Here is a 27,510-nt window from a genome sequence, read left to right on the forward strand (position 1 = left end):
TTTCACTTAATCATGTGCATTTAAATTTCCTCCATGTCTTTTCGTAGTTTGATAGCTCATTTCATTTTGGCCCTGAATAATATTGCATTGTCTGGATGGACCACAGTTTATTTATCCATTCACCTTTGGAAGGACATCTTGGCTGCTTTCAAGTTAAGGAAAGTGTGAATAAAGCTGTTGTACACATCCACGTGCAGGTTTTTGTGTGGACATACGTTTTCAACTCCTTTGGGTAAATACCAACTCTTTCACTTGAACTTTTTCCTGCTCAAATGGTTTCTGAGAGTTCAGATATAATTTTTACTTTTGTTCCTCTATAGATCAAGTATAGATAAGGTATCCACCCCCCCCACCTGTTCCTTCCAAGATTTTTTCTTTCTCTTTGATTTTCTATAGTTTGAATGTAATATGCCTAGATGTAGCTTTTTATGTGTTTATCCTATTTGGTGTGCTCTGAGATGCCTGGATCTGTGGTTTGGAGTCTGATGTTAATTTGGGGAAATTCTCGGTCATCACTTCTTCAAATATCACTTCTGTTCCTCTTCTCTTTTCCTTCCAGTTTCCTTATAACACATGTGTTATGCTTTTTGTTATTGTCCCACAGTTCTTGGAGATTCTGTTCTATGTTTTCCCCCAATCTTTTTTCTCTGTGCTTTTCTGTTTTAGGTTTTTTGTGTCATATCTTCAAACTCAGAGATTTTTTCCTCAGCCATGTCTAGGCTTCTAATGAGCCCCTCGAAGGCATCCTTTGTTACAGTATTTTTTACCTCTTGCATTTCATTTTGATTCTTTGTTAAAGTTTCTGTCTCTGCTTACATCATCCACCTATTATTGCATGATGTCTGCATTTCCGTTATAGCTCTCAGCATGTTAGTCCTAGCTTTTTAAAATTCCTGTCTGATAATTCCGAATAACTCTGGTTCTGATGCTTGTTTGGTCTCTTCAGACTGTTTTTTCCCTTTAGTATGCTTTGTAATTTTTTTTTTTTTTGACAGGGGGACGTGATGCACTGCGTAGAAAGAACTGTGTTGGAAGTGGGGAAGTGTCAGGAAGGGGAGGCCATGGTGCAGTCCTGTGGTTACGTCTCAGTCTCTTGGTGAGCCCGTGTCCCTCGACTGAACTTGAGTGCATCTCCACTTTTTCTCTCCCTAGATGGGACAGGATGGTTAGAGGGGCCTGGACTTGCGCATTTCCCTTTCTCCAAATGGGGTAGGCTCTCACAAAACCCGAGAAGTTAGGCTCTGGTAAAATGGTTTCTGCTGAGGGCAGGCCTTGTTAGGAACAGAAAGCTCTGGCATGTTTCAAAATAGTTCCTTTTCCCTCCCCCCGCTGGAAGCACAAAGGAATTTTTCTCCAATACTCACTGTAAGGATCGGGTAGAACTCCTGGAGGTAAAACTTATGAAATTTGCAGGGAGGGGTCCCCCGTGACTGGGGGCCCCTGCATTTTTTAACGCTCAGAGTTATCCACACTGAGCCTTCAGAAATTCTCTGTTCGCATTTCAGGATTTCCTGTGCTGGTGCTGGGTCCCCTAGAAGTTTCTTTTCATGGGTGTGTTTCTGCTCTCCAAACTTGTATTTCTCTGTATCCACTTGCTTGTCTCTCCAATTCTGGGGAGAGCAGTTTGCCCTGGGATTTCACTTCTCTGACCGTGTTGATGCCTCAGTTGGTTCAGTTTTGTACTTGTGGTTAAGAGGGACTGATGACTTCTCAGCACCTCACGTGCTGGGCTGGAAGCCAAGGAGATATCTTGAGAGTATCTTCTCTCAGCTGGCAGCTTGTATTCCCACTCTGTTTATGGTACCTGTTGTGGGTTGGATTTTAACTTAGTCTTAAAGAAGACAGGACCAAGCCCGGACATCTGGGAGCTGGGACGGCACGACCAGCCAGGACTTGCTCTCTCCTGTTGAACAGGAACAAGTACACAGAATAACAGAGTCAATGACATTCTGCAGCTTTGATGGATGGAGACAAAAACAAGACCATTCCATAAAACATGACTGAATGCTAACAGGCATGAACACTGTCCAAACCACAACAGAAGCCACACATTCCTCCATTCTGGTCATGATATGCATGATGGTGCCTGTGGGTCAATTGTAGCTTTACCTTCCTGCTCATCTGCACTCTGTATAGATAAAATATGTTCAGATACTCGGTCACAGAGAGATCCCTGCTCTAACAGCCTCTGATCCAGAGCAAAGCCCAGCTTCCTCAAACCTCCCTCCAGTTGCTCGATGCAAACACAAACCCACTAAGTCTTTTCCAACACCCTCTTTTTTTTTAATTTTTAATTTTTTATTAACATATAATATATTTTTATCCCCAGGGGTACAGGTCTGTGAATCGCCAGGTTTACACATTTCACAGCACTCACCAAAGCACATACCCTCCCCAATGTCCATAACCCTACCCCTTTCTCCCAATCCCCCTCCCCCCATCAACCCTCAGTTTGTTTTGTGAGATTAAGAGTCACTTATGGTTTGTCTCCCTCCCAATCCCATCTTGTTTCATTTATTCTTCTCCTACCCCCTTAAGCCCCCATGTTGCATCACCACTTCCTCATATCAGGGAGATCATATGATAGTTGTCTTTCTCCATTTGACTTACTTCACTAAGCATGATACATTCTAGTTCCATCCACGTTGTCGCAAATGGCAAGATTTCATTTCTTTTGATGGCTGCATAGTATTCCATTGTGTATATATACCACATCTTCTTTATCCATTCATCTGTTGATGGACATCTAGGTTCTTTCCATAGTTTGGCTATTGTGGACATTGCTGCTATAAACATTCAGGTGCACGTGCCCCTTTGGATCACTACGTTTGTATCTTTAGGGTAAATACCCAGTAGTGCAATTGCTGGGTCATAGGGCAGTTCTATTTTCAACATTTTGAGGAACGTCCATGCTGTTTTCCAGAGTGGTTGCACCAGCTTTCATCCAACACCCTCTTATTGAGACACCTTACAGCTCTCCATGGTCTCAAAATCAATAAATCCCATTTGTTCAAAGATGAATGTGTTCTTACTGAGCTTTGGCTAGAGGACATTGACAGTATAGTTCAATTTGTTTTGACTTTAAGATTTGTGCTTTTTATATCTTTTTAAGAAATTTTTCTCTACCCTGTTCATTTTAAAAGTTGGGTTTGTGTGTGTGTGCAGCATGTGTGTGTGTCTTTTTTTTCCCCCAAAGTCAGGTTTCCACATTAAGTTCTGCTAGAATTTATTTATTTTTGTGAATTGTGTGAAGCAGAGATCTAATCTCTACTGCAACAAGGGAGGCTTGTGGGTAAATTGAGCCTACGCGCTGCCTCCACGATGCAGACATAGTGGACATCTGTCTGTAGGGTGATGAGGTTGGAACCAGCGAGCTCATCTCCAATATAGGGCCCAACATGCAGCCAGTAATTGTTCTCATGGACTGTGTGTGGGGGCTGAAGCAGGCAGCTTTTCACCCAAGAAACCCATGGGCAGCCACCCCGAGTGGTAAGCCATAGGGGCCAGCTCCCTGAGGTCCTTGTCTTACACACCACAAAGGATGACCTTGAAACCAAAGGGGCCAGGGGACGGCAAGGTGAGTGGAAGCCCTTTTCTCTCCCGCAGCTCTCCCCTGAGAACCACTGTCAGAAGGCTTCGGGCTATTATTTTTCCCTTGACCTGCAGTAAAGTTATCTAAACTGTCTGTAATTCAGGATATTTTAGGGAACATTCTATTTGCATTTTTGTCTTTTTCCTGCAGGACATTCCGAAGTGAATCAGCATATAGCAGCAAAGAGAGAATGGCAACCCCAAAGAAACACCTTGACCTTGTGGATCGCTGGTGGGCCATCTGCTGTGGAAAGGCCAGGCTCTGAACGTCAGCATGTGGTGCTCACACACAGTGGCCACCCCAGGGATCAACCACCCTTTCAGGGGATCTGTTGGGAAAGGTGGGGGTCAGCGGCTGGCTGAGACACAGGACTGTTAGCCTTCTTCTCTCAGAAGAATGGCCTGGCCCTGCTGGGGGGCAGTCCGGGTTCAGGATCCTCAGGCAGCCGGATGTAGGGCAGAGGCTTGGGAAAATCTAGAGGAACTAACAGACTGTGCTCCGTCACCGCCTGGAGCACAGACATGCCCCCCTATGGAGGCTGCCCAAGCCCTCCACCTGTGGCGTGAACCCAGTCGGTAAGCAGAGAGAAGATCTATCACCCATGGTCATGCTCCAGCCACCCTGTTCACAGAACCAAGGGTTTCACTTGGGTGCCTGGCACCCCCTGCTGTATGCCAGGCCACGCCCCGCCCCCCGTCCAGGGACTTACAGATTTGGGGATAAATGACACATAGGCACCGATGGACATGAAGTAATATCCATCACTCACCTAATAAACAGCAAAAGGATTCCCCAAGGAGAAGACTCAAACTGAATCTAATAAGAGCTTCAGGCTTTCATTGTACTGCGGGGGGACACCCGGGGCCGGCGGGGGGAATGCCAGTATGCAGGTTCGGGTTTCCATGGTTGGCATTTGAAATTTGGTTTGAAACTTCTACCAGTGCCAAGGAATGAGGGCTGCACATGGGTCTTCTTATCAGGCTGCCCAGAGGGGGGGGGGGCAAGGGGAGGATGGGGGCTTGAAAACCATCCGTGGTCAAAACAACAAGCACGGAGTCTCTGTTCCCCTGTCACACATAGGATAGCTGCTGTAGGCATTCTGTTGCAGGAAGGGGATGGGGGGCCCTGGGGGGCTGCTGATTCACAGCCATTCCAAAATCCAGGCTGACAACATCCCGCCCACCAGAGACCCTGAGCTGGAGGGCCAAGCTAGGCTGCAGCCAGATTCCTGACCCAGAGAAACTTCGATCCTAAATGATGGTTATTTTAAGGCACTGAGTGAGGGGCGATTTGTTAAGCAGCAGACAGATTTTGATACCCGGAAGTGGAGCGCTGCCATAGCAAACAGCTAAAAGCAAAAGGGCCGCTTTGGAATGGGCCAGTGGGTGGAGGTGGAAAGGTTTTTGGATCATGTCAGAGAAAGGTCTAAATTGCCTTGAACAGGCTGTTAGCTGAAATCTGGAACTTGAGAACAGAGTCAGGGAAGGCTGGAAAAGGAAGTAAGAAACCTGTTATGGGTTGGTTAAATTTATTCTTCCATATTTTACTGCTTTGGATGCTATTGCAAATGGAATTGTTTTCTTAATTTCCTTTTTGGATTGCTCGTTGCTCGTACATAGAAAGACAACTGGTTTTTGAGTGTTGACTTTGTAGTCCGCGATTTTGCTTCATTGGTTTATTAGCTCTAATAGTGGGAGTATATTTTTTGGGATTCTTTCTTTTTTTTTTTTTAATTTTATTTATTTATTTGACAGAGATCACAAGTAGGCAGAGAGGCAGGCAGAGAGAGAGGAGGAAGCAAGCTCCCTGTCAATCAGAGAGCCTGATGCAGGGCTCAATCCCAACACCCTGGGATCATGACCTGAGCAGAAGGCAGAGACTTTAACCCATTGAGCCACCCAGGAGCCCTTCGGGATTCTTATATATAGAGTAATATCACCTGTATGAACTCTTACTTTGCTGTGATTTTTTAAAAGATTTTGTTTATTTATTTGAGAGAGAGCAAGAGAAGGAGAGAGAGCACAGAGGGAGAGGGAGAAGCAGACTCCCTGCTAAGCAGAGACCTATGCAGGGCTTGATCCCAGGACCCCCAGATCATGATCTGAGCGGAAATCAACTGCTTAACCCACGGGGCCACCCAGATGCCCCAACTTCTTACTTTCTTATTTGAATGCCTTTTCTTTACTTTTCTCTTGCCTAGATACTCCAGCTAGACTTTCAGGAAGTTATTGAACAGCTGCGGTGAAAGCAGTCATCCTTGTCTTGTTCCTGACTGGGAAGGGAAAGTTCTCAGTCTTTCACCACCGACTATGAAGTTAGCTGTGGGTTTTTCATAGATGCTTCTTATCATGTTCAGAAAGTTCCTTTCAATTCCTAGTTTGCCAAGTGGTTTTGATTATGAAAGTGTGTTGAATTTATCAATTTTTAAAATATCTATGGATATGATAATGCTTTTTTTCTTTTATTTTATTAATGTGGCATATTATATTGATTGGTTCCTGATGTTGAATCACCCTTGCCTTCCTGGGATAAACTCCATTAAGTCATGGTGCACAATGCTTTTAATGTTCCATAACTCATAATCCTTTATAATAGAGTCTTAAAAATGATATCTCATCACCTTTGCTCTATTTCATTCTTTAAGAGCAAGTTACTAGGTCCATTCCGTACTCAAGGAGAGTGGATTACACAAGGGCATAAATGCCCGGAGGCAGGGCCCATAGGAGCCATCTGATAAGCTGTCTATCACAGTTACCTTCAGACTTTTACAATCTCAGAGTTTATACACATACATATGACACAGCAACAACAAAGAAATCTTTAAACCACTTGGGTTTATAGGTAGAGTTTTACTAACTATTCAAGGAACAGATAATTCCAAACTTATATGCATTTTCCAGAAGACAAAAAAGAGAAGATGCTCTTCAACTTACTTGATAAAGCTAGTCCATCCTAGACATTAAAAACAGAAAAGGAAAGTAAAGCTAATTACATGCATGAACAGAGATGCAAAAATGCTTGATATTTTATTAGCAAACCTAATCCTGCAAAATTTCTTTTTTCTCTTCCTTTTTTTTTAGAGGGAGCCCCTCATACATGTGCACATGAGCTGGGGGTTTGGGGGGGAAATGGGGGGAGAGGGAGAGGGAGAGAGAGAATCCTAAGCAGGCTCCACACACAGCTTGGAGCTTGATGAGGGGCTCAGTTTCATCACGTTGAGATCATAACCTGAGCCAAAATCAAGAGTAGGATGCTTAAATGACTGGGCCCCCCGGGCCCTACCAAAGGCAAATTTCTTCTAATATAACTCATCATATTCACTGATTAAAGGAGAAAAGGCAGCATATGACCATTTCAACAGATGACAAGAAAACACTTGGTGAAATTCAACATCCATTCATGATTTAAAATAAACAAAATAAACAAGATTTCTCATCAAGCTAGGTATAGAAAATTCTCCAAAGAAAGGCAAAGAAATCTGCCAGAAATGTGCAGCAAACATTATACTTAAAGGTGAATTACTCACAGTCCATTAAGGACAAGAACTCGACACTAATTCCCTCGCTTATTTGCTTTTATTCAACATTGTACCAGAGGTCCTAGTGCACACATTAGAATGAGAAAAACCAATGCAATGTAAGAACTGAAAAGAAAGAAAAAAAAACTGTCAATTTCTATAGATTTTATCTTTGTGTACATGTAAACCTCACTATCGTTAGAACCAGTAATGAAAATAAGATTAATACAAAGACATAAATTGCATTCCCATACTCCTATACCTTTTTAGAAAGTATGTTTTTAGAGCAACAATAAAAACAAGCTACCTTGGTATTCATCTAGCTAAAGACGTGCTAGTGGAAAATTTTATAATATTGTATTGTATTGAAAGACAGTAATAAAGAGCTAAATCAGTGGAAAGATATACCATGTTAATGGATGAGAAGATGTCACATTCACCAAAAATGATCTATAAATTTAAACACCTCCAATCAAGACCCCAACAGAAGTTTTCATGGAATTTGGTGTGCTGATACTAACATGTTTATGGGAAACATATAGGCCAAGAATAAGCCAAGATAACTTGGAAGAAAAACAAGGTAGGGAAACTTGCCTTACTAGATTTCAAGATTTTTATTAAACAACAGTCTTTAAGACAGTATAGTACAGTATAGTATTGGGATAGAGAAATAAATAAGGCAATGAAATAGAGTACACAACCCAGAAACAGACTTGCTACAAATGATTTATCATCTAACCAGTTGCTAGAACAATGTGTTATATTAATGGGGGAAAAAAAGTTAAATTAGATGACATCTTTGGGATAAAGCCTTACCTGGGCCATCGGGTGTAGTCTCTGTGTGATCCTGGGTCCCTTGCCCGAGACCGATGCCTGGAGAGGCCACCCCTGTCCCAGGGTCGCTAAACACTTTGGGAGCCCCTGGGAATAAGCAAGCAAACAAGAAAGGGGCTTCATGCACCTGGAAGCTCTGGTGAGGGAGCTTGCTGGAGAGCAGCAGTCCTATCCCGTCATCGGGCCCTCCCTGATCAAACGTGAGGGCTCGAAGGACAGTTGAGTTGGCAGAAGTGTGGGCCATTGTTAGCATGTTAGCAGCAATGCCCCCTGGCCCACCAGTGACTTCACCGCACTTTCCCTGCCCAGCTGGGGTTAATGGATGCGCCGCCTATAAAGCAGAACAAGGGGCACCTGGGTGGCTCATTCGGTTCAGCGTCTGTCTTCAGCTCAGATCATGATCTCAGGGTCCTGGGATCAAGTCTTGAGTCCGGCTCCCTGCTCAGTGGGGACTCTGCTTCTCCCTCTGCCTCTGCTCCTGCCCCGCTCGCATCCACTCTGGTGTTTTCTCTCTCTCTCTCAAATAAATAAAATGTTTAAAAAAAAAAAAAAAACAAAATTACATGTATTGCCTCAGAACATCCAATATACAATACAAAATGATTCAACCTGTCCCAAGTTTTCAACAGGTATCCTAGAATCCTACCTTCTTACAAAATACAAAAGGCTTAGCTCTCTCTCATTCTTTTTTTTTTTTTTTTTTAAATTTATTTATCTGGGTAATCTCTACACCCAACATGGGGCTCGAACTGACAACCCTAAGACCAAGAGTCACACATTCTCCCAACTGAGCCAGCCAGGTTCCCCCAAAAGGCTCATCTCTTGAACAAGACAGCTCTGCAGTCTAACTCCCATCCTGTAAGGGATGAAGATCAGACTGAAGCCAAGAGGAATCCATTGAACGTGACCTTCTAATTACAAGTCTCAAGTAGGCTCGATATTTCCCTTTGGTACCCTGTTCATGGAGACCCGCCTAATTTATGAGATTCATTAAAAGTACACAATGCACAAATACAATCCTAGTGAAAATCCCTTACAGGAGCGTAAAGAGCTAAACCTGACATATAATGAAGTGTGTTCTAGTAGGAGGTGGTCCCAAGGTCTCCTAGATGCACAGATATCAAATGATCCCCCCAGTGGGGGGATCCTGATCCCAAGTCAGGGTTTCCAGGCCCTCAGGCCATTGAATAAAAATACAACCACTCTCCTTTCTGGTCGTTTGGTGAGCTAGGCTTGGGTCAAGGAACTGCCATCCTTTGGGAGAATCCTACTCAGGTCTGAGATACTCATGGGCATCTTTTGGCCCCATTACCATCCAGTATCATTTGATTTCTTCAATATTCTGTAGGGACCTATTTTATCTAAGATAAAATCCATTCCAGCTATATATAACCTGTTGGAATTCTTCACTTGACCATCTTTTAGAATCAGAAGGGAGTCACACTTGATAGCAAAAATGACAGAGGGTATCCGCAGAAGGCCTCCGATGTTCATGTTATTAGCAAACGGAATTGTTCTAAAATACTGGAAATAGCACTGAAACAAAATGTGGGCACCCTTGGGCTCCTTACATCCTCAGTGTGGACGCTGTCCTACAGGTAGGGTGATGGACAGATTGTCCCATGGCATTCGTGTGCCTCCCTGACCAGTAGGGCTTTGTGCCTCGCAGTAGAAATTTGACTCCAAATCATTATGTTCCAAATTCCAATGAACTTACTCTGCATCTGATAACCCCAACTTTGACAGTAGATTCATTCCCGATGGTGACAACGCTCTGACCACTAGGTCCCTGCCAATGGATGGAATTAACTCCGGGAGTGACTTTCACGTCACCTTCCCCTATGCGCTCATTCCTTCTGACAGCTCTCTAAAAAAATCACACCGCTCCTCAAATCTCTCTCCAAATGGACCTTAAGCCCCAACCTCCCCTTTTTACTCTTGGACCCAGAATCCCTCCAAATAATATGAGAGCTGGATCCTTGGACCTTGTGAGGGCTAGAGGTGCTGATCCCCCATGCAACTGAAAATTTGAGTCTGGCTTTTGAATCCCACCAGACTTAGTTAGCTACTAACAGTCTACTCTTGACAGGAAGCCTTACGGATAATGGAAACAGTTAATTAACATGTATTTTGTACATTATATGTATTGGGTACCGTGTTCTTACAATAAAGTAAGCTAGCAAAAAGAAAATGTTAGGAAAAGCATAAGGGGGAGAAAATATATGTACAGTCCCATCCTGTAAAATTCTAAGCATAAGTGGATTTATGCAGTTCAAACCCGTGGTGTTCAATGGTCAACTATATGTCTACTCCTTCTTTTTTTTAAGTTTATTTATTTAATAATCTCCACACCTAATGTGGGGCTCGAACTCACAATCCTGAGATCAAGAGTCGCAGGCTCTGCTGACTGGGCCAGCCAGGCGCCCCTGTATATCTCCAGCTAGAATTTCCGCCCACAGCCTTAATCAAACAGCGCTGGGCTTACCAGGGGCCAAATAGCCCTTTCTTCTCTGATTAATGCCTGCTGTGCGCATCTTGTAGGGACTTTAATTGAAGCTATTTTCCCTCACTCCACAGACCTACAATTATCCCGAAATTTTCAACCATCATTACGCCAAGTGTATGCCAGATTCCTTTCCTTTCCATGCCGGCTTTACTAAAATATACTTCGCATACCCTGAAATTCACCCTTGTCACAGATAATCCATAGGCTTTCAGTATATTCACAGAATTGGGCCACCATCGCCACCGTCTACTTTTAGAACGTTGCCATCACTCCAAGGGAGAGACCCCGACCCATCAACAGTCACTCGTTCTCCCCATCACCCCAGCCCCTGACCCCCATAAGTCTGCTTTCTGTCTCCAGGGACTTGCGTCTTCTGGACCTCTCACCTAGATGGGATCCTGCACTATGGGGCCTTTTGTGCCCAGCTCCTTCCACCGAGCTGAATGTCTTTGCAGGTCCCTTCCACACCACCAACGCTCCAGCCTGCCTTCGGGACCCCCAGCTCGGCACCCCCCCCCCCCTTAACCAAAACAAAGATCCAAAGCTGCCCTGGCTCCCTCATTCTTGTTTCATTCCAGACCCATGGAGCCTCCTTCTGGGGGATCCTTTTGCTGTTTACTGTGTGATGAATATATTTAATGCAGTGTTCATGGGGGCCTATGTGCGCGCGTGCAGGAGTTGGGGGAGGGGAGGGAGGGAGAGAGAGACTCTCAGGCAGACTCCCTGCAGGGCTCGATCTCACGACCCTGAGATTGTGACCTGAGTGGAAATTAAGAGGCGGACGCTTAACCGACTGAGCCACCCAGGCGCCCCAAGCCATAACTACTTTTTAATGTTAATTTATCAACTTTAGGGTTCCCAGGCCATACAGACGGGGAGCCTCCTTTGTAGGCTCTCCAAACTTCTCTAAGGAATGCCTGAAAACACAAAACTCTTAAGGGAAACTTTTTTTCCACCCAGAGCCCCAGATTCCTTACATCTTTCTGTGTCTGTGGGTGGGATTTCTTCTATTTCTTGTCCTAAAAGTGTTGCTTCTCCATGGTCCCAGCTTTCTGCATGGCCTTAATACCAACCCCCTGCTCGGTAAGGGTTGCAGCGCTCAGCGCGTGGCCCGCGGCGTCAGAGCCCGGCCCTTCCCACCCAGAGAGCCGCAGCTCTGGCGTCCGTGCTCCCTGATCTGGGTTCCAATCCCTCTTCAGTTTGGGGCCTGAAGAACTTTTCTTACTTTCTTAAGAACTCAGCTACATATTTAAAAAAGCTTATTTCTTACCCAACCTCCCTAGGTGTTTATGAGGAGAATTTCAGGCTATCTGACCTGCTGCTGAGAAGTTAAAGATCATTCAGGTCTCAGATTGTACCTTCTTGGGGTCATTTAAGAGTCTTCCTGGGGCGCCAGTCGGCTCAGCTGGTTAAGCATCCGGCTCTTGATTTCGGCTCAGGTCATGATCTCAGGGCCCAGTATCCAGCCTCTGTGCTCAGCAGGGAGTCTCTTTGAGAGTCCCTCTCTCTCTTTCTCTTGCCCCCGCAACTCGTGTGTGTGTGTGCGCGCGCGCACACACACACACACTTTCTCTCTCTCTCAAATAAATCTTTTTTAAACATAAAAAATCTTTCTGGTACAGAGTGACCAAATCACAGAGTCACTCTTGGAGCAACAATGGCACTCACGGTCAGAGCAAGGACAGCCCCAACACGGAGTCGGACCTTCCTTCCACTCAGAGGTCCAGAAACTGCGCCCGGCCACTTTATCCAGAGGTGACAGAGACGAAACGGGATGATACCAATGTCATACCTTACAACCAGACCCGGGGATGGGCGTTCACATGTCACGGCCCGAGGAGCCCAGCCTCAAAAGGGCCAGCCTGCTGGGGTTCACTGCCGTGGGCAGTTACACTGCCCAACTTGCACGGTGTGTGGCTGCTCATTTGTGTGGCCTGTTGTGTGTCTGAACACACGCACAGTGCCCTGAATGTGGATCTGTGTGCAGCCTTCAGGTGTTACCTGACACTCGCTGCCTGACACATTTGCGTGTGTGCTGCCTGTCATGGGTCCGTGTGCGGGTCTCACCCACCTACCAGGAGGAGCGATGAGGCATGCAACGCCTTCTCACGGGGAGCTCCCCTGCCACGAGGAGCGTGATCAGAAACCACGCTCCCCTCCCTAGTGGCTGCTCCCCGTTCCTGGGCCACTTTCCCATCTGTTCAACATCGGAGTCTTTGGTACCTGGATAGATGTTAGACATGACTCTGGGCTGTGACAAATTGTAGACCTATTCCTGCCCCCTCTCCCGGCACACCCAGGCGTCTGCGCTCCTCTGAAGGGCACCCAGTCCTGCATTCAGAGGCTTATTATCCAAGTGTCTGCTCAGCTCGAACTGGAGTCCAGCTGGAATCCTGCCAGGAGGATGTTGTCACATCTGTTGCAGGAGAACTTTCCTTTCAATGCAGATGCTGATGCGTAACTGGAAGGGCAGGGCGGGCGCTCCCCGGGGCTACAGGTCCCAGGATGTGACCCTCTCTGGGTCTGCTGGTCTGTGAAATTCTGAGTGTGTGGGTGGGGAAAGCTTGGGGTTCTTCACCTGCCTGAACCTGCCGGCCACCTGGTAGGGAGGCTGGGGGAGGTGACCTGTGACCCTGGCTGTAGCTGTCGCCTTCCCTGTCCACCATGACTACAGGACCCCAGGATCTGCCTGAAAGCCTGGTAAGTGGTGTACGTGGGTTTGCAGAAGACCCGGGGACGGGGGCGCTCCCTTCCCCGGAGTCACAGACCACAGATTTCACCTTCCCTAGTACTGGGCCCGGGAAGAATGCAGCCAGTCCTCTGGGCAAAGGGTACCCCAGGGTCCAGGGAGGGACTCGCTATAGGTAGACAATGGTTCACGTTCGTTGAGAGCTTTGTGCCAGCCCTGTGCTCACCCAGGGGTCCCCAACATTCTCCGTTTCTGGCCCCACCGGGGCCTCGGTTATTTTCCACGGTGCGCCCAGGCCCAGGCCCCCTCGCACTCTCCGCTCTGGCCCCTGCAGGCCAACCCAGAGGCTTCCCTGTCCTGGGCGGATGCGGTGGGACTGGCAAAACAAGCAGAGGTGGGGAGGGGCGGGGCTACAGCCCGATGGGCGGGGCTTATGGGATCCTCCCCCTCACTGGTGGTCCATGGGGGTTCAAAGTCAGCGGCCCAGCAGGGTCAACGGGCACACACTTCCCCGTCGGGACAATACAAAACCTCTTTAATTCTCATTTTCTGTAAAAAGTCGTGCCTCTTGACAGACCACGGGGATAGATGTGCAAAGCATGAGACACACCCTGCCGAGGCGCGTGGCTGAGGGCTGCGCTGGGGGGGGGCGGGTGGCTGTGGCAGGAGGACCCTGTCCTTCCTCAGACCTGGGGAGGGGTCGTGGAGTGGGGTTGAGTTGGCTGCGCTGTCCCTCCAACCCTAGGCCCGGCCCAGGGGTCTTAAAGCTCCACACGCGTCGGAAGGGCCGCAGGGTAAGTACCGCGTGGCAGGTGGCCCCGGGCTCTGGGGCGTTCTGGAACCTACGGTCCCGGAGAAGGTCCTTCCTGAAGATGCTCCCCGACCCTGACCCTAGCCTCGGGAAACGGAGGCCGGCGAGCTGGCTGGGCCCCTCATTCCTCCTCTGGCCCGTCGCCTCCAAGGGCCTGTTCATAGGGGCAGGGCCGGCGGCAGAGGCCAGCTGGCTCCGGGCCAGGCCGGGGCCCTGCGGGCGGTGCCTCCTCCTCCACGCAGTCCCCCAGGCCGCCGCCGCTGCCGCCTCCATGCACGCCCTCCGCATCGCTCTCGTCCGAGTTCTCCTCCTCCAGGTAGCGGTAGCCGCGCACCTTGTGCTGCGGCCGCGGGATGCGGGGCTGGCGCGGAACCACGCCCCGCCGCAGCTTCTGCTCCATCCACAGGTAGGAGGCGGTGGCCGCCACCAGCGTCAACAGCAGCACCGCCAGCTTGGCCTGTGGGCACAGATACCTCGCGGGATAGGTCCACTCGTGGCCCGCATGTCCCGGCGCAGCTCCTTCTCTGTCCGGACACCTCAGCTTCCTCTGCATCTCCCCGAGGGTAACGGCTCAAAGCCCAGCTGTGCCCTTAGCTGGAGCTAAGACCACTGTGTCCCTGACACGCAGGGACCATAAGAAATGGACCCCCCCCCCCCCCGGAAGATTTTGACCGTGACCCACAGCCAAACAGAATTCCCCATCTGGGATGCCTGGGTGGCTCAATTGGTTAAGCAGCTGCCTTTGGCTCAGGTCATGATCCCAGCGTCCTGGGATCAAGTCCCATATCGGGCTCCTTGCTCAGCAGGGAGCCTGCTTCTCCCTCTGCCTCTGCCTGCCTCTCTGTCTGCCTGTGCTCACTCGCTCTCTCTCCCTCTATCTCTGACAAATAAATAAATCAAATCTTATTTAAAAAATTAAAAAAAAAAAAAAGAATTCCCCATCCTAACAGTACACACACACACACACAAGCACCGCATTCTCTTCTGTTTCATTTTTTCAAATGTTGGTGGGGACCTGCTAAACAGACCCACTGGTCGGTGGGAGCAGAGAACGAGGAACCCTGCTCCCTGCAGGCTGGGAAAGGACAGCTCAGAGGTGACATCTGGGAACAGGTCACCAAAGGACCCTCAAGGTGGCTGGGAGGCACCCACAAGGAACAAGAAGACTTGAACCCCTTCAGAGATGGGTAAACTGAAGAAGTGGGAAGTGAGGCAGTAAGAGGGTCTTGGTTTGGGGCCACTCAGTGGGCCTGACCTAGGACCCAGCCCTTGGGGAGTGGTGCCCTTTGGGCACTGCGGGGCCACAGTGGGCATTCAGAAAGTATCTGTGGTCTGGGGGCTGGCCAGTGGGGTGCCTAACAGCCCAGAGACCCTCTTCCCACCACGTTCAGGCTCACCTTCATGGGCAGGCTTGAGCCCAGGTACACCACGAAGATGGCCACCGCCTGCCACCAGTGGTAGATGGTGAAGATGAAGTCTTGCCTTTCTTTGTCCTCATATAGGATTCCCAAGAGTGCTGCAGGCGGGCAGGACAGGGCAGGAAGGGAAGAGGCATCATCAGGGCCCCAGAGTGGCTGATCTCCCCGCTGGGACCCACCCGAGGCCCAGCATTGGGCTGGTCTCAGCCATTAGCCTTGGAGCACCTAGAAAGCCCTTGTGAACAGGTCCTGGCCTGCCCCCTGGTGGACGCCCTGGTTGTTAGGCCGCCTGGGGAGCCCAGGAGAGGCAGGAACAGAGAAGGCACCCTGCTTGGGGTGGGGGGTGGGGGGGGTTGAGGGGGCAGAGCCGGGGATGGACAGTTGGGCCTCACTCTAGAGCACATGTGTGGCCTCCCAAGTGGAGTGCTCTATGTGCCATCATCTCCTGTCCTCTCTTGGACCTTTGGAGGCTGTTTCTCCTCGCCCAGGACTCAGCAGGGCAAACTGCTCGCAGAAACAAGCTTTCTGCAAATCAGACCTGAAGTTGGGAGGTTCAAACGACTTCTCAAGGACTCCTCCCTGGGGCGGGAAGAAAGAGCCCACCGGAGTCAGGAGACGCAGCCTGTCCTCTCAGGACGGTAAAGTGCAGAGAATTAGTACAGAGAGGAGGATTCAAACGTTGGCTCTGGCGATGACTCAGGGTGAGTTAAGTCCCCGGCCAGGTATCCGGCCTGTAAAATGCCACCACATGTATTGTGTGTTGTGTTCCGAGGTTTCAAGGCAAGAAAGCCTGGCATGGCGCCTGGCAAGCTGCACTGTCCCCTGCCACCCGGGACATTAACCTCCCTGCCCTGAGGCCCTGTGGTGTGACTGTACCCCTTGGGGCTGCTGGGAGGGGACACGGAGCCCCCAGGGTTCACGAGGAGGAGGCAGGAGACACAACTGTGTGGGCAGAAGGGAATGCCAGGTCCAGGCCCAGGCTTGTCGTGGACCCGAGTCACCTAGGTTGGCTGCCTCTGAGCGGCAGCCAAGAAAGTGTGGCCCCGAGTGTGGAGCTCCAGCCCGATGACAAGCACAGATGGCTGGATCCTCTGGGGTGGGGCACAGCGGTCTCCTGAGCCAGCCCCTGCCCTGCCCATGGCAGGGATGTCCTCCACATCACACTTCCAGGGGTGACATTCTGGCCCATCAGAACAGAAGCTGATGTGGAAGACACACAGAGCTGCGCCTGCATGGACCAGCTGGCTGTCACCAGGCTATGCCCGCCGGTGGGCAGAGAGCATCACACCGCTGAACTCTGACCCACCCCGCCTTTCTGCAAACAGGGCTCTACTTCCCAATGCCCCTGCCCCACAGCCCAGACTCAGGGCGTGCACCCTGCCACTCCGAAGACTGCGGTTGGGGCCTCATGCCTGCTCCCAGCTGTTTCCCATATAGCAGCCCTCCCTCGGGGCACCTGGGTGGAGGTCCACCTGCACCGTAACAGATCCCCAGGGTGCCCGCGGGAGCCTGTGTCTGTCCCTGGCCTGCAGCTCCTCCCCAACCACCCTGAGGCCCCCACAGGGTCCTCTGCCATCCCAGCACCCACGGCTGTACTCACTGCTGAGTCCGGTCTTATTGAGGGCACTGCCCACACCCCAGAGGACAGCTGCCACGTAGAGGATCCAAATGTGTCGCAGAACCCGAGGTGCGGGGGCCCAGAAAAAGAGGCCGAGCGTGAGTAGCAGGTGCACTCCGGCCCCACCCACGAGGGGCACCTGGCGTGGCAGCCACAGCCCCAGCAGGCCTAGGATGGAGGAGGCCGAGGCGCCCAGGCTGTAAGCCACGAGGAGGTAGGCCAGGCGCTCCAGCCCCACGGAGCACACACCGTAGCCCTGCAGGGGGGACAGGGGTGTTAGAGATCTGGGCTAACCCCTCCGAGGGTCACGGGAAGGTTGTGAGGGCACAGACAGGAGATGACAGTCTGGACAGTGTCCCCAGATGCAGGGGTGGGATCCCATCTCAACCGTGAAACCCCTCTGGAAGCAAGCATCCTTGTTGGAATCACTTCACGCGGAAAGAAACTGAGGCCCAGAGCCGTACCATAATTTGCCTAAGGCAGAGGGGAAGTGGGGGGGCAGTGCGGAAGCCAAGGAAGAGAAGAATGAGAGAGGGAGCATCAGGGACACACTTGTGCATACACACACATGTATTCAAAACCCATTCATCTTTTATCCGAAATACAAATTTGCCCGGGAGTCCCGTATTTTATCTGGCAACGCCTCGCAGGCTGAACTTACCAGGCCGAGACCCGTGCAGGCAAAGAGCACCTCGAAGCCGCTGTAGATAAAGAAGGGCACCAGGTGCCGCAGGCGGAAGTCGCGCACGTGCTTGAAGGGCAGCTGGAAGATGTTGCCCCAGCCCACGCTGCGCAGGTCGATCTCCTCAGTGGGCCGGTAGGCGGCACCGCACAGGCCCAGCACCTGCGGACCCGCGAGCTGAACTGGTGGGCAGGGCGGCCTGGCCCGCAGCGGCTCCCAGGCCCCGCCCCCAGACACACCCACAGTTCTGGGCCCCGCCTCCTAGCCCCAGGCTCCACCTCCAGACGCACTCGCAGATCTAAGCCAGGCTTCCCAGCTCCGCCTCCAGGAGTAGGCCACGCCCAGGCCACGCCCCCAACATCTTAATTCTGCTTCTGGGGTTCCGCCCCCAACCCAGTCCTCTCAGACCGTCTCCCACTCCACCTGGGATCAGCCTTGGTTCCCTTCCCCTGGGCCTCTGGGATTCCAACTCCAGGTTTAGTCCCGAGCCTCTAGCCTGGCCACTAGGTTGAGGCCCCCCCACACAGGACTCAGCCAGGACTCCAAGCCATAACCTTGCCCAGGCTGCCAGCAATGCGCCCAGATCACACCCCTTTCTCCCCGCCTCGGTCCCCAGACTTCACTGACTCCGCCCCACCCCATCCTGGGCCGCACCAGCAGCATGGCCAGGAAGGCCACCGCCATGAGCACACTCTCCACCACAATGAGGTTTCCGCTGCGTGGTAAGGTCCGCAGAACAGTCTTGTTGAAGCCCAGGAGGATGCCCTGGCTGTCGGTACCTGGAGAGAGGCGGTTGGGGGTTGCGGAGTAGAGCACACTGTAAACTCAACCACAAAGAGATGGAGCAAGGCGGGCGGGTGGAGGCGAGGGTTAGAGGTGGCGGGTGAGGGCAGGGCTTGCAAAGGCAGGGTTCATTTGGGGAGCAGTTTGGAGGTGAAGGCCACTGCGGCTGGACAAGCAGCAAAGAAGAGTGCCTCCCCCCTCCCCCGCAACTGCTTTAGTACCAGGATGCTGGACAAGGGGTACCAGTCCACCCCCCAATCCCATACATTCACCCTGCTGGGACTGAGCTCTGAGGGTATGTATGCATGGCCCTGAGAGATATCCCCCAGAAGCCTCAGCCCACATGGCATCTCTTCTAGGCAGCCTTCCCCGATGTACCCTGTCCCCATGAGCCTAGGTCCAATGTCCCAATGCATACTCCTACAAGGCTACATGCCTTGCCCACCAGGCTCTCAGCCCTGAATCTGGGGGCAAGGACATCCTCTCTGGGCATTCTCAAGAGCCCAGTGTCTGCTGGATGACTCACTGGGGGAGGTGAGCAGGCCTTGGCGACCCCACCCTGCGAGGACTAACCGCAGCTCTGCACATTGTAGAGTGTGTGGTTCAGGTCATACAGGTAGTGGTTCAGGAAGTAGATCATGGGCAGCTGGGCACAGGCGAAGCTCAGCTGTGGGCAAGAGGGCAGCTTGGGCCAGGCTCAGAACCAAGCAGGGGGCACAAGCATGATCTGGAAGGGGTCTGGGCACAGGCTTGGCAGAACAGGAGCCCTCCCACCTCTGGGGGCAGCCTCATGGCAGGAGGGAGAGCCCAGTGCAGGAGGACTTTCTCCTGCACAGGGAGGGGATGAGGTCTCAGTCATTAGAGGCAAGTAAGCAGAGGTTGGGCTCAAGAAACGGCAGTGGGACTAGAGAGATGAAAAGACTGTGGCATGGGCTCCAATGTGTGGGTTCTGGGCCTGGAATACCCTCCCCAATGGCCCCACGGGTGGTACTCACATGGAAAAAGCTATAGAAGATGGTTTGGAAGACCAGGAGATATGGTGCATGGGAGCCCCGTGGCGGGCGTTGCTGGGGTCCCTGCTCATCCCGCTCCTTATAGTGGGAGTACTCGTAGTACTTCTGAGCCATCCTGGACCACAAAGGAGAGAAAGCTTCCCCCAGTCTGACCTCCAGCAGATGTCTCTGCTTCCTGCATCCGGGGCTATGGGCTACATCTCATGGATGGGGAAACTGAGGCCCAAAAGGCAGAAAGAGCTGTCCAAGGTCCCCCAGTCACTGGCAATGCAGCAGAGACTCAGCCAGGTCTCCAGCCTCCCGCCCCGATGTCTACCAGGCTCACCTGGTGATGTAGTTGCCCATGGAGGCCCAAAGAGGCACAATGGCCATGCCCAGGGCCACAGCTGAGGGCACAAGCGTATAGTAGCGCTCCCAGTAGTTGGTAGAGACAAAGAGGGCATAGATGCCCACAGCCAGGAACATCATCCACTTGGTGCCGAAAAACCTGTGGACAGTGGGAGGGACGATGGCACCACGAGCCTACCCAGACTACTGTGGCCTCAGACCGGGGTGGCCACAAGCCACCACGAGCTCCAAGTCCCAGCTCGTGAGTTGATGTGAGGCAGGGAGCGAATCCCTGGGCTTGGAGTCAGGGGCTCTAAGATGGAGTAGCAGAGATACGGACTTGTTCGTGGTCTCAGGGGAGCCCTGTGTCAGTTTTCACAGCTTCATGCAGGCGCAGAGCCCAAGCCACAAGCCTGATGGAGGGGGATCAGGTGGGGTGGGGGATAAGTCAGTGGTCTATGGGCACATCCAGCTCTCGTTTGTGTTCTGGGCTGACTGGCCAAGCCCCCTTCCCTTTCTGATCTCATGTGCTCGGACTTCAGGGCCCCCAAGAGCACAACCCAAACTGGGACAAGGAAACAAGGACCAGAGAGGCCAGAGCCAGGACCAATCTCTCTTCCTGCCTGCCCATTGCTCCGGCAGCTGCACTCCGGTCATCTGGGAAGTTTCTTCCCCATTGGCTCAAATGACCATAATTTTCTGGTACAATTACTTTCTCTTCTATTATAGGAAGCCGTGGGTCTTTTATGAACCGTATTTTGCTGTGTAATAAATACACGGGACTCTGATCTATTTGGGGGAAGGCAAGTCACACGCAAAAAAATGTACTGTATGTTTTGATGGAATAAACGGGTGAACAAGTAAAAATACTAACACTCATTGCTAGTGAGGCTGTGGTTTAAAAAATGAGGCACATGGCCAGGATCATGAGGACTGGCATAACTCTTTAGAAAATCAGCCCAGGGGCGCCTGGGTGGCTCAGTGGGTTAAAGCCTCTGCCTTCGGCTCGGGTCATGGTTCCAGGGTCCTGGGATCGAGCCCCACATCCGGCTCTCTGCTCAGCAGGGAGCCTGCTTCCTCCTCTCTCCCTGCCTGCCTCTCTGCCTACTTGTGATCTCCGTCAAATAAATAAAATCTTAAAAAAAAAAAAAATCTGCCCAGTAGTTTGGGCAAGGGGCAAGCTGAGGGTGGGGGACTCTAACTTTCTGACTGCCAGATGCTGCCTGTGGGACGAGGGCAAGCTGCCGAAAATTGCTCATGGGAAACAAAGAAAGAATTAGCTGTTGTTATCCATAGCGATCTGTTTTAAGAGCCATAAAGCCTTTCGCATACCTCTACTCTGCTAAGGCCACTGTTAGAAATTTATCATAGCATTTTTTTTTTTTTTCCTAAGAAGGAAAGAGCTAGGGGCACCTGGGTGGCTCAGTTAGGAGTCTGCCTTCTGCTCAGGTCTTGATCTCAGGGTCCTGGGATTGAGCCCCACATCCCACCGGGCACTTAATGGGATCTCTGCTTCTGCGTCTCCCTCTACCTCTTGCCCCTCCCTCTACATCTTCCCCTGCTTATGCTTTCTCTCTCTCTCAAATAAATAAAATCTTAAAAAAAAAAGGGGGGGGGGAGCTACAAGTACAACGTAAATGCACAAAAAGGGGAGGGAGCTGAATGTCCAACTCGGAGCCATGACTGGGTGCCCCCGCCTCTGCAGAGAACGTGCCCTCCTTAAATAGCCAGAATGAAGACTGAGGAGCCGGCCAAGATGTGCACAACGAAAGGAAAGAAAGTAAAAGTGGACATCACACACAGCTCTGGTGACAAGGACATCAACGTTACCCATCTGTGCTGGAGGGACCACAAACAGCTGATCTGCTGGCGGGCCTGGAAGGATTTTCTTTTCTCTGATTTCAGTTATGATTCTAATGCTGTTTGTACAATTATGCTAAAGGAGCTTTGAGTTTTTGGGGTTTGGAAGTTTTGTTTGTTTGTTTCTCATTTGTTTGGCTTTTGGTTTACGATAGAGGAATTAAGACCCATGTAACCTGTCTGCTAGTCTCTGGGTCTCATCTGAGCAGAGACCCACCTCCTAGGGAGGAGGGTGCTTATGGAGGGGAGTTCACATAGGCTATAAGGCCAGACCAGATGCCTCCAAGGCTCTGGTCCAGAGTAAACTCTCTGGGGCACCTGCCCAGCCATGCCTTTTCAGTGAGAAATGTCCCTCAACACTAACCACAGCTGATCAGGCCAGGCTTGGTGCCTGGGTCTTGAGGACTTATCAGAGTCTCTCCAGAGATTCCCCAGCTCTGATCCCAAAGGTCACTCACTGTAGCTCCAGGCCACGAAGGAGGGCCCAGGGCGATGCCATGGGAGGCAATCTGAGCGAAGGCGCAGGAGTGACTTTCTGTTCTGTCAAACTGTGCCCTCGGGCGAATCTCCAGCTTCCTTCCCCAAACCCAGGTTCTCTCCTTCTCTCTCAGCCCTCCAGGTAGGCATGGCCTGTACCCAGGTCCCGGCCCCCAGAACACCATCGGCCAACAGCCCTCACATCCCTTCCGCATGGCAGCAGCTTCGCACCTGATGAGCACCGGCGTGTAGAGCAAAGCGGCGATGGGCGTCACGTTGATGCCCATCAGCATCTTGCTGTCGATGTCGGGCAGCCCCATGTTGCCGTACTTCACCTCGCGGTAGGTCTCATCATAGTGCAGGATCAGCTGCATCTGCAGGAGGCCTGGGATAGGGAGCAGGCATGACGGCGACTGCTGAACTCTGGCGGCGACACACCACCCACGCCAAAGGAGTCCCCGATGCCAGTGCCCATGAAGGAGGACAGAAAGGGCTGCCCGGACGGGGCCAAGCGTCCTGACAGTCAGTGGCAGCGCCGGCCACGTGAATCCAGACCCCCTCCCACACCCGCACCCGCACACGCGCAGCGCTCCGCATCCGGAAGGCCGCACACCTGCCCGGGGCGCCCAGTCCAGCCCCGCACGCCCACCCACGAAGGCTCTGGCCGGGAACCGAGAACGCTGCCCGGGGACCCCACCTCCGTGCGGTGGGGTCACAGCTGCAGCCGCAGGGCGGCATTTGGGGAAGTGAAAGAGGAAGGGAGGCCAACTGGCCCCTTGGGTTTCTCCTTCCCTGACCCGGGCTAGGAGGGGAAGCCGGGGGTGGGCGCGGGAAGCCGCGGGTTCTGCGCGGGACCCGCGGGGCCGCCTACCCAGGTAGACGCCGTAGGTGAGCATGCCGCCCGCGCTGGCCGCCAGCACGTTCTTGAGCACGCCCAGCCGCTTGCGGCGGTAGTAGCGGCGCTCCTCCTCCTCCTCGTTGTAGTTGGGGTACGCGCCCACCAGCTCGTCCAGCTGCGGGGCACGCACGGCGCTCGCACCCGGGACCGAGGCCCCGCGGCGGACTCGCGACTCCCGCGCGGGAGGCCCCGGGTCCCCGCCCCCCCCCCCGCCCCCCACCCCACCGCCCGGGAGGCCCCCCCGCACTCCGGGTCCTCGCACCCCCACCCCCGCAGACCCGTCCCCGCTCACCGGAGCCCCGGGCCCGTCGGGGACCCCGAGCCGGTCTTCATCTCCCTGCGGCCCCGCGGTCCCCGCCACCCGGTAGAGCGGCGGCACCGCCTCCATGGCCCGACCCCTCGGGAGCAGTGGCGGCGGCCGCCCCGAGAACGAGCTGCCCGCCGGGCACTTCCTCCCCACGACCCGGCCCCGCCCCGCGGGCCGCCCCCTCGCGAGGGGCGTGTCTAGGGCGTCCGGGCGCGCGTGGGGGTGGGGGGCCGCCCGGATCCCGCCCCGGGAACCAGCGGTGTGAGTTCAAATTTGCGCGCAGCCGCGGGATGGCTTTGCGACCTGGGGGATTCACTCCACTTCGGTTTGCCTCCGTTTTGTCACTCGGCGCTGCTTTCCAGGGTGTTACCGGGTGAATAATGCAGAGCCTTAGACAGGTGCCACGCCCGTAACAGGGTCTCCAAGGCCATCCGGAACCCCACCTCCTGCCCCCACGCGGCGTGTTTGCAGCCCCACCGAGGGCTCCCACAGCAGGGACTCGACAGCCGGCGCCCACTCCCGCGCGCCCTCCGCTTTCAGCTTGGCGTCGCCGGAGGGAACTCTGGCCGGAGCGGTGGCGACTGAGCTGGGGCCGCTGCTGGACTGCGCTGGGTTGTCCCTGCGGGATCTGTGCTGCAGAGAGTCCCCGACGTTCTTGTCTTGCAGGAGCTGAGGCTCGCCAGCCCTGGCTATCACCCTGGCTGGAAACACTTTGAAGCTTTTAAAAATACATGGTTCCCAGGCATCTGGGTGGTTCAGTGGGTTAAGCCTCTGCTTTAGGTTCGGCATGATCTCAGGGTTCTGGGATCGAGCCCCACATTGGGCTCTCTCCTCGGCGGGGAGCCTGCTTCCCCTTCTCTCTCTGCCTGCCTCTCTGCCTACTTATGATCTTTTTCTTTCTTTCTCTGTCAAATAAATAAAGTCTTTAAAAAAAGAAGAAGAAGAAGAAGAATTCAGGGGCGCCTGGGTGGCTCAGATGGTTAACCGTCTGGCTTTGGCCCAGGCCATGAGCCTGGGGTCCCCAGACAGAGTCCCGTAGGGGGCTCCCGGCTAAGTGGGGAGCCTGCTTCTTCCTCTGCCTCTCTCTCTCCGTGCCTCTCTCTTTCTCTCTGTCTCTCATTAATAAGTAAATAAAATCTTCAAAAAAGAAAAAAAAAGAATGCATACAACTCAACAACAACAAATAAGCGAATACTCTGCTTTTAAAAAGGGCAGAAGAATCAACTAGTCATTTTTCCTCCAAAGAAGACATCCCAGTGGCCAACAGACCCATGAAAGGGTGCCCACCAATCAGAGAAAAGCAAATCAAAACCGCACCTATAGGGGCACCTGGGTGGCTCAGTGGGTTAAAGCCTCTGCCTTCCGCTCCCATCATGATCTCAGGGTCCTGGGATGGAGCCTGCATCTGGCTCTCTGCTCAGGAGGAAGCCTGCTTCCTCCTTTCTCTGCCTGCCTCTCTGCCTACTTGTGATCTCTGTCTGTCAAATAAATAAATAAGATCTTAAAAAAAACAAACAAACCTTTGAAAATGGCTATCAATCAAGAAGACGGGCAGTGACAAGCGTTGGTGAGAATATAGAGAAGAGGGGGATCCTTATGCACTGTTGGTGGGAAGGTAAACCCGTCCAACCATTTTGGAGAATAGTCTAGAGTTTCGTCAGAAAGCTCATGATAGAACTACCATGTGATCTAGCAATCCCACTCCTGGATGAATATCCAAAGGAAATTAAAGCGGGTTATCAAAAATATATCTATACTCCCATGTTACTGCAGCATTTTTTAAGATTTTATTTTTTTTAAGACTGAATTTATTTATTTGAAAAAGAGAGAGTGCACAAGCGGCAGGGGATGGCAGGTAGGGGAGAAGCAGTCTCCCTGTTGAGCAAGGAACCCAATGTGGGGCTCGATCCCAAGACCCTGGGATCATGACCCGAGCCCAAGGCAGCCACTTAACCAACTAAGCCACCCAGGAACTCCTAAGATTTTATACTTATTTATTAGAGAGAGTGTGTGTAAGAGAGTGGGGCCAAGGGGAAGAGGGAGAGAGAAAATCCCAAGCAGACTCCCATTGAGTGAGGAGCCTGAGATCATGCCTTGAGCCAAAACCAAGAGTCAGATGCCTAACAACCTGAGCCACCCAGGAGCCCCACTGCAGTATAATTTACGATTAAGATATGTAAACAACCTAAGTGTCTGTCAATGGGTAGATGGATAATGGAGATATTGTATACACATCTACAATGACCTATTTAAAGATTTTATTTATTTATTTGACAGAGAGAGATCACAAGTAGGCAGAGAGGTAAGCAGAGAGATGGGGGGAGGGGGAAGCAGGCTCCTCGCTGAGCAGAGAACCCGATGCAGGGCTCAATCCCAGGACCCTGAGATCATGACCTGAGTTGAAGGCAGAGGCTTGACCCACTGAGCCACCCCGGTGCCCCTACAATGACCTACCTTTAAGCCATGAGAAGAAAAAGGAAATTCTGCCATTTGCAACAGCAGGGATGGACCTCAACGATATTAGGCTAAAGGAAATACATCAGAGGGGGAAACACATTCACGGTATCTTCTAGGTGGGATCTAGAGACGGCAACAAAACTGACTCCAAAACCCAGAGTGAAATGCTGGCTGCCAGGGCCAGGAGCGGGGGCATGGGAGAGGCGTTGTTCGAGGGTACATACCAGCAACTGGAAGATAAATGAGTCCCGGAGCTGGAAGACATGGTGCAGGGGTTACAGACAACCAAACCGGACGATAAACGGTAAGTCTGGTTAGACTCTAGGTCTCCATTATTCCCACCTCTAGAGGAAATGATAAGTCCGGGATGTGACAGAGGTGTTAGCTAGCATTACTGGCAATCACACTGCAACATAAATGTATCCAATCAGTACTTTGTACACCTGAAACTTACACCACATCATATGTCAATTATATCTCAATATAAAAAAATGTCCAGTTTCCCTCCCTTGCCTTACTTTGCCTTGTTGCTCCTTCTGGTTGGAGGACCCTTTCTCCTTCCTTCCCACCCTCAGGATAAGAAGCCACCCTGATGACCGGTACAGCCCCCACCTCTGACTTTCCCTCCTGGCTTTCTGTGATTTAACGGTCTCTTCCCCCATCCTGCCTCCCCCATCCCTGGCAAATGCTCACCACGTTCGTTCCCCTCATGCAGAGGACTGTGCCAGCACTTAGTAGGTGGTCCCTAAATGTGGGTGGGTGGGTGGGTGGGTGAGTGAATGGGTGACACATATGCATCTCAGAAGGGTTGCTGGGAAGGCGGGTGGCTGGGGGTGTGGAGGGCACGAATCTGCAGAGACTTCGGGCGGCAGCTTTCTCCAGACCACATCCAGGGGCAGATGCAGACAGGTGGAGTCATGCCCGAGGTGCCCAGAAGTACAAGGTCAGGGGCAGGAAGAGACGACCGCAGGGATGCAGCGGGAGCCGGGAGGCTAGGCGGCCAGGAGGCTGCGGTTGGAGAACCGAGGTGCATTGTTCTGGGGGATGACTGAGTCGCGGGTGCGGCGGTAGTGCAGGTTGGGAAGGGGTGAAGAGGTCCAGGAGGTCATGAGGCAGGTCACATGGGCCCTGTGACGCCCGCAGGAGGATGCAGTCCTGCAGAATTCAATGGGTGACCCGGAGACGTGGCTGGGAGGAGGGAAGATGGCTCCCTGCGGTGGGCAGTGTGGCCTCAGGGACTGAGTTCAGTGGAGCAGGGAGTAGGAGGCAGGGGGGTCTGGAGCCTCCGCAGGGGAGTGAGGAGGTTGCCAAGAATGAGCCCTTGCCCCTTCTAAAACCCGGGGCCTGGGTGGACACTAGGGTCTGTGACCCATAGAACCCTTTTTCCCTTGAGGCGCTAAGGAAAGAAATGACTCGGCCAAGTGCACTGGGCTGGCCGGCAGCCACGTCTCCTCCAGCCCTGATGGCCAAGAACCCAGGACAAGCCAGGATGGAAGAAACTGGGGAAGGGCCCTCTCTCCCTGGAGCAGACCCCCGGGGTATCCCCCAAGCTGGGTACCTGATCTTCTCTGGCATTAGTGTGGGAAACCCCAGCACGACACCGTCACGGAGCGTACTACTAGGGAATAAGCGGAGAAGGACGGGCACTGGCTAAAAACGGGGTGGCGGGGGCCAGAGGAACAGAACATCTGGGACACCAGAGCACACCTTTAGGGGCAAGA

General features: G+C 52.3%; 1 protein-coding gene across 1 annotated transcript; it reads right to left on the minus strand.

Annotated features, from left to right (window-relative positions):
* Positions 1-13,652: 13,652 nt before the first annotated feature.
* Positions 13,653-23,486, minus strand: UNC93B1 (unc-93 homolog B1, TLR signaling regulator). Its single transcript, XM_059149579.1, has 11 exons — positions 23,318-23,486; positions 22,999-23,140; positions 22,359-22,512; positions 19,789-19,950; positions 19,446-19,578; positions 19,024-19,117; positions 18,322-18,446; positions 17,647-17,829; positions 16,968-17,241; positions 15,347-15,465; positions 13,653-14,406 (listed from the first exon to the last, which is right to left on the minus strand). Exons 1-11 carry the CDS (start codon positions 23,411-23,413, stop codon positions 14,071-14,073), a joined length of 1,818 nt encoding a protein of 605 aa, XP_059005562.1. The 5' UTR covers positions 23,414-23,486; the 3' UTR covers positions 13,653-14,070.
* Between the last annotated feature and the right edge of the window lie 4,024 nt (positions 23,487-27,510).

Source organism: Mustela lutreola, chromosome 1, assembly GCF_030435805.1.
Source record: "Mustela lutreola isolate mMusLut2 chromosome 1, mMusLut2.pri, whole genome shotgun sequence".
NCBI classification, from domain to species: domain Eukaryota; kingdom Metazoa; phylum Chordata; class Mammalia; order Carnivora; family Mustelidae; genus Mustela; species Mustela lutreola.

Bases quoted from the DNA above. Each gene is read 5' to 3' on its own strand.
- UNC93B1 (XM_059149579.1), bottom strand. From the start codon at position 23,413: ATGGAGGCGGTGCCGCCGCTCTACCGGGTGGCGGGGACCGCGGGGCCG. The intron at 19,118-19,445 runs GTGAGTACCACC...TCTTGCCCACAG, and splicing joins TCTTCTATAGCTTTTTCCAT to CTGAGCTTCGCCTGTGCCCA. The intron at 17,830-18,321 runs GTGCGGCCCAGG...GCGGGTCCGCAG, and splicing joins CCTTCCTGGCCATGCTGCTG to GTGCTGGGCCTGTGCGGTGC.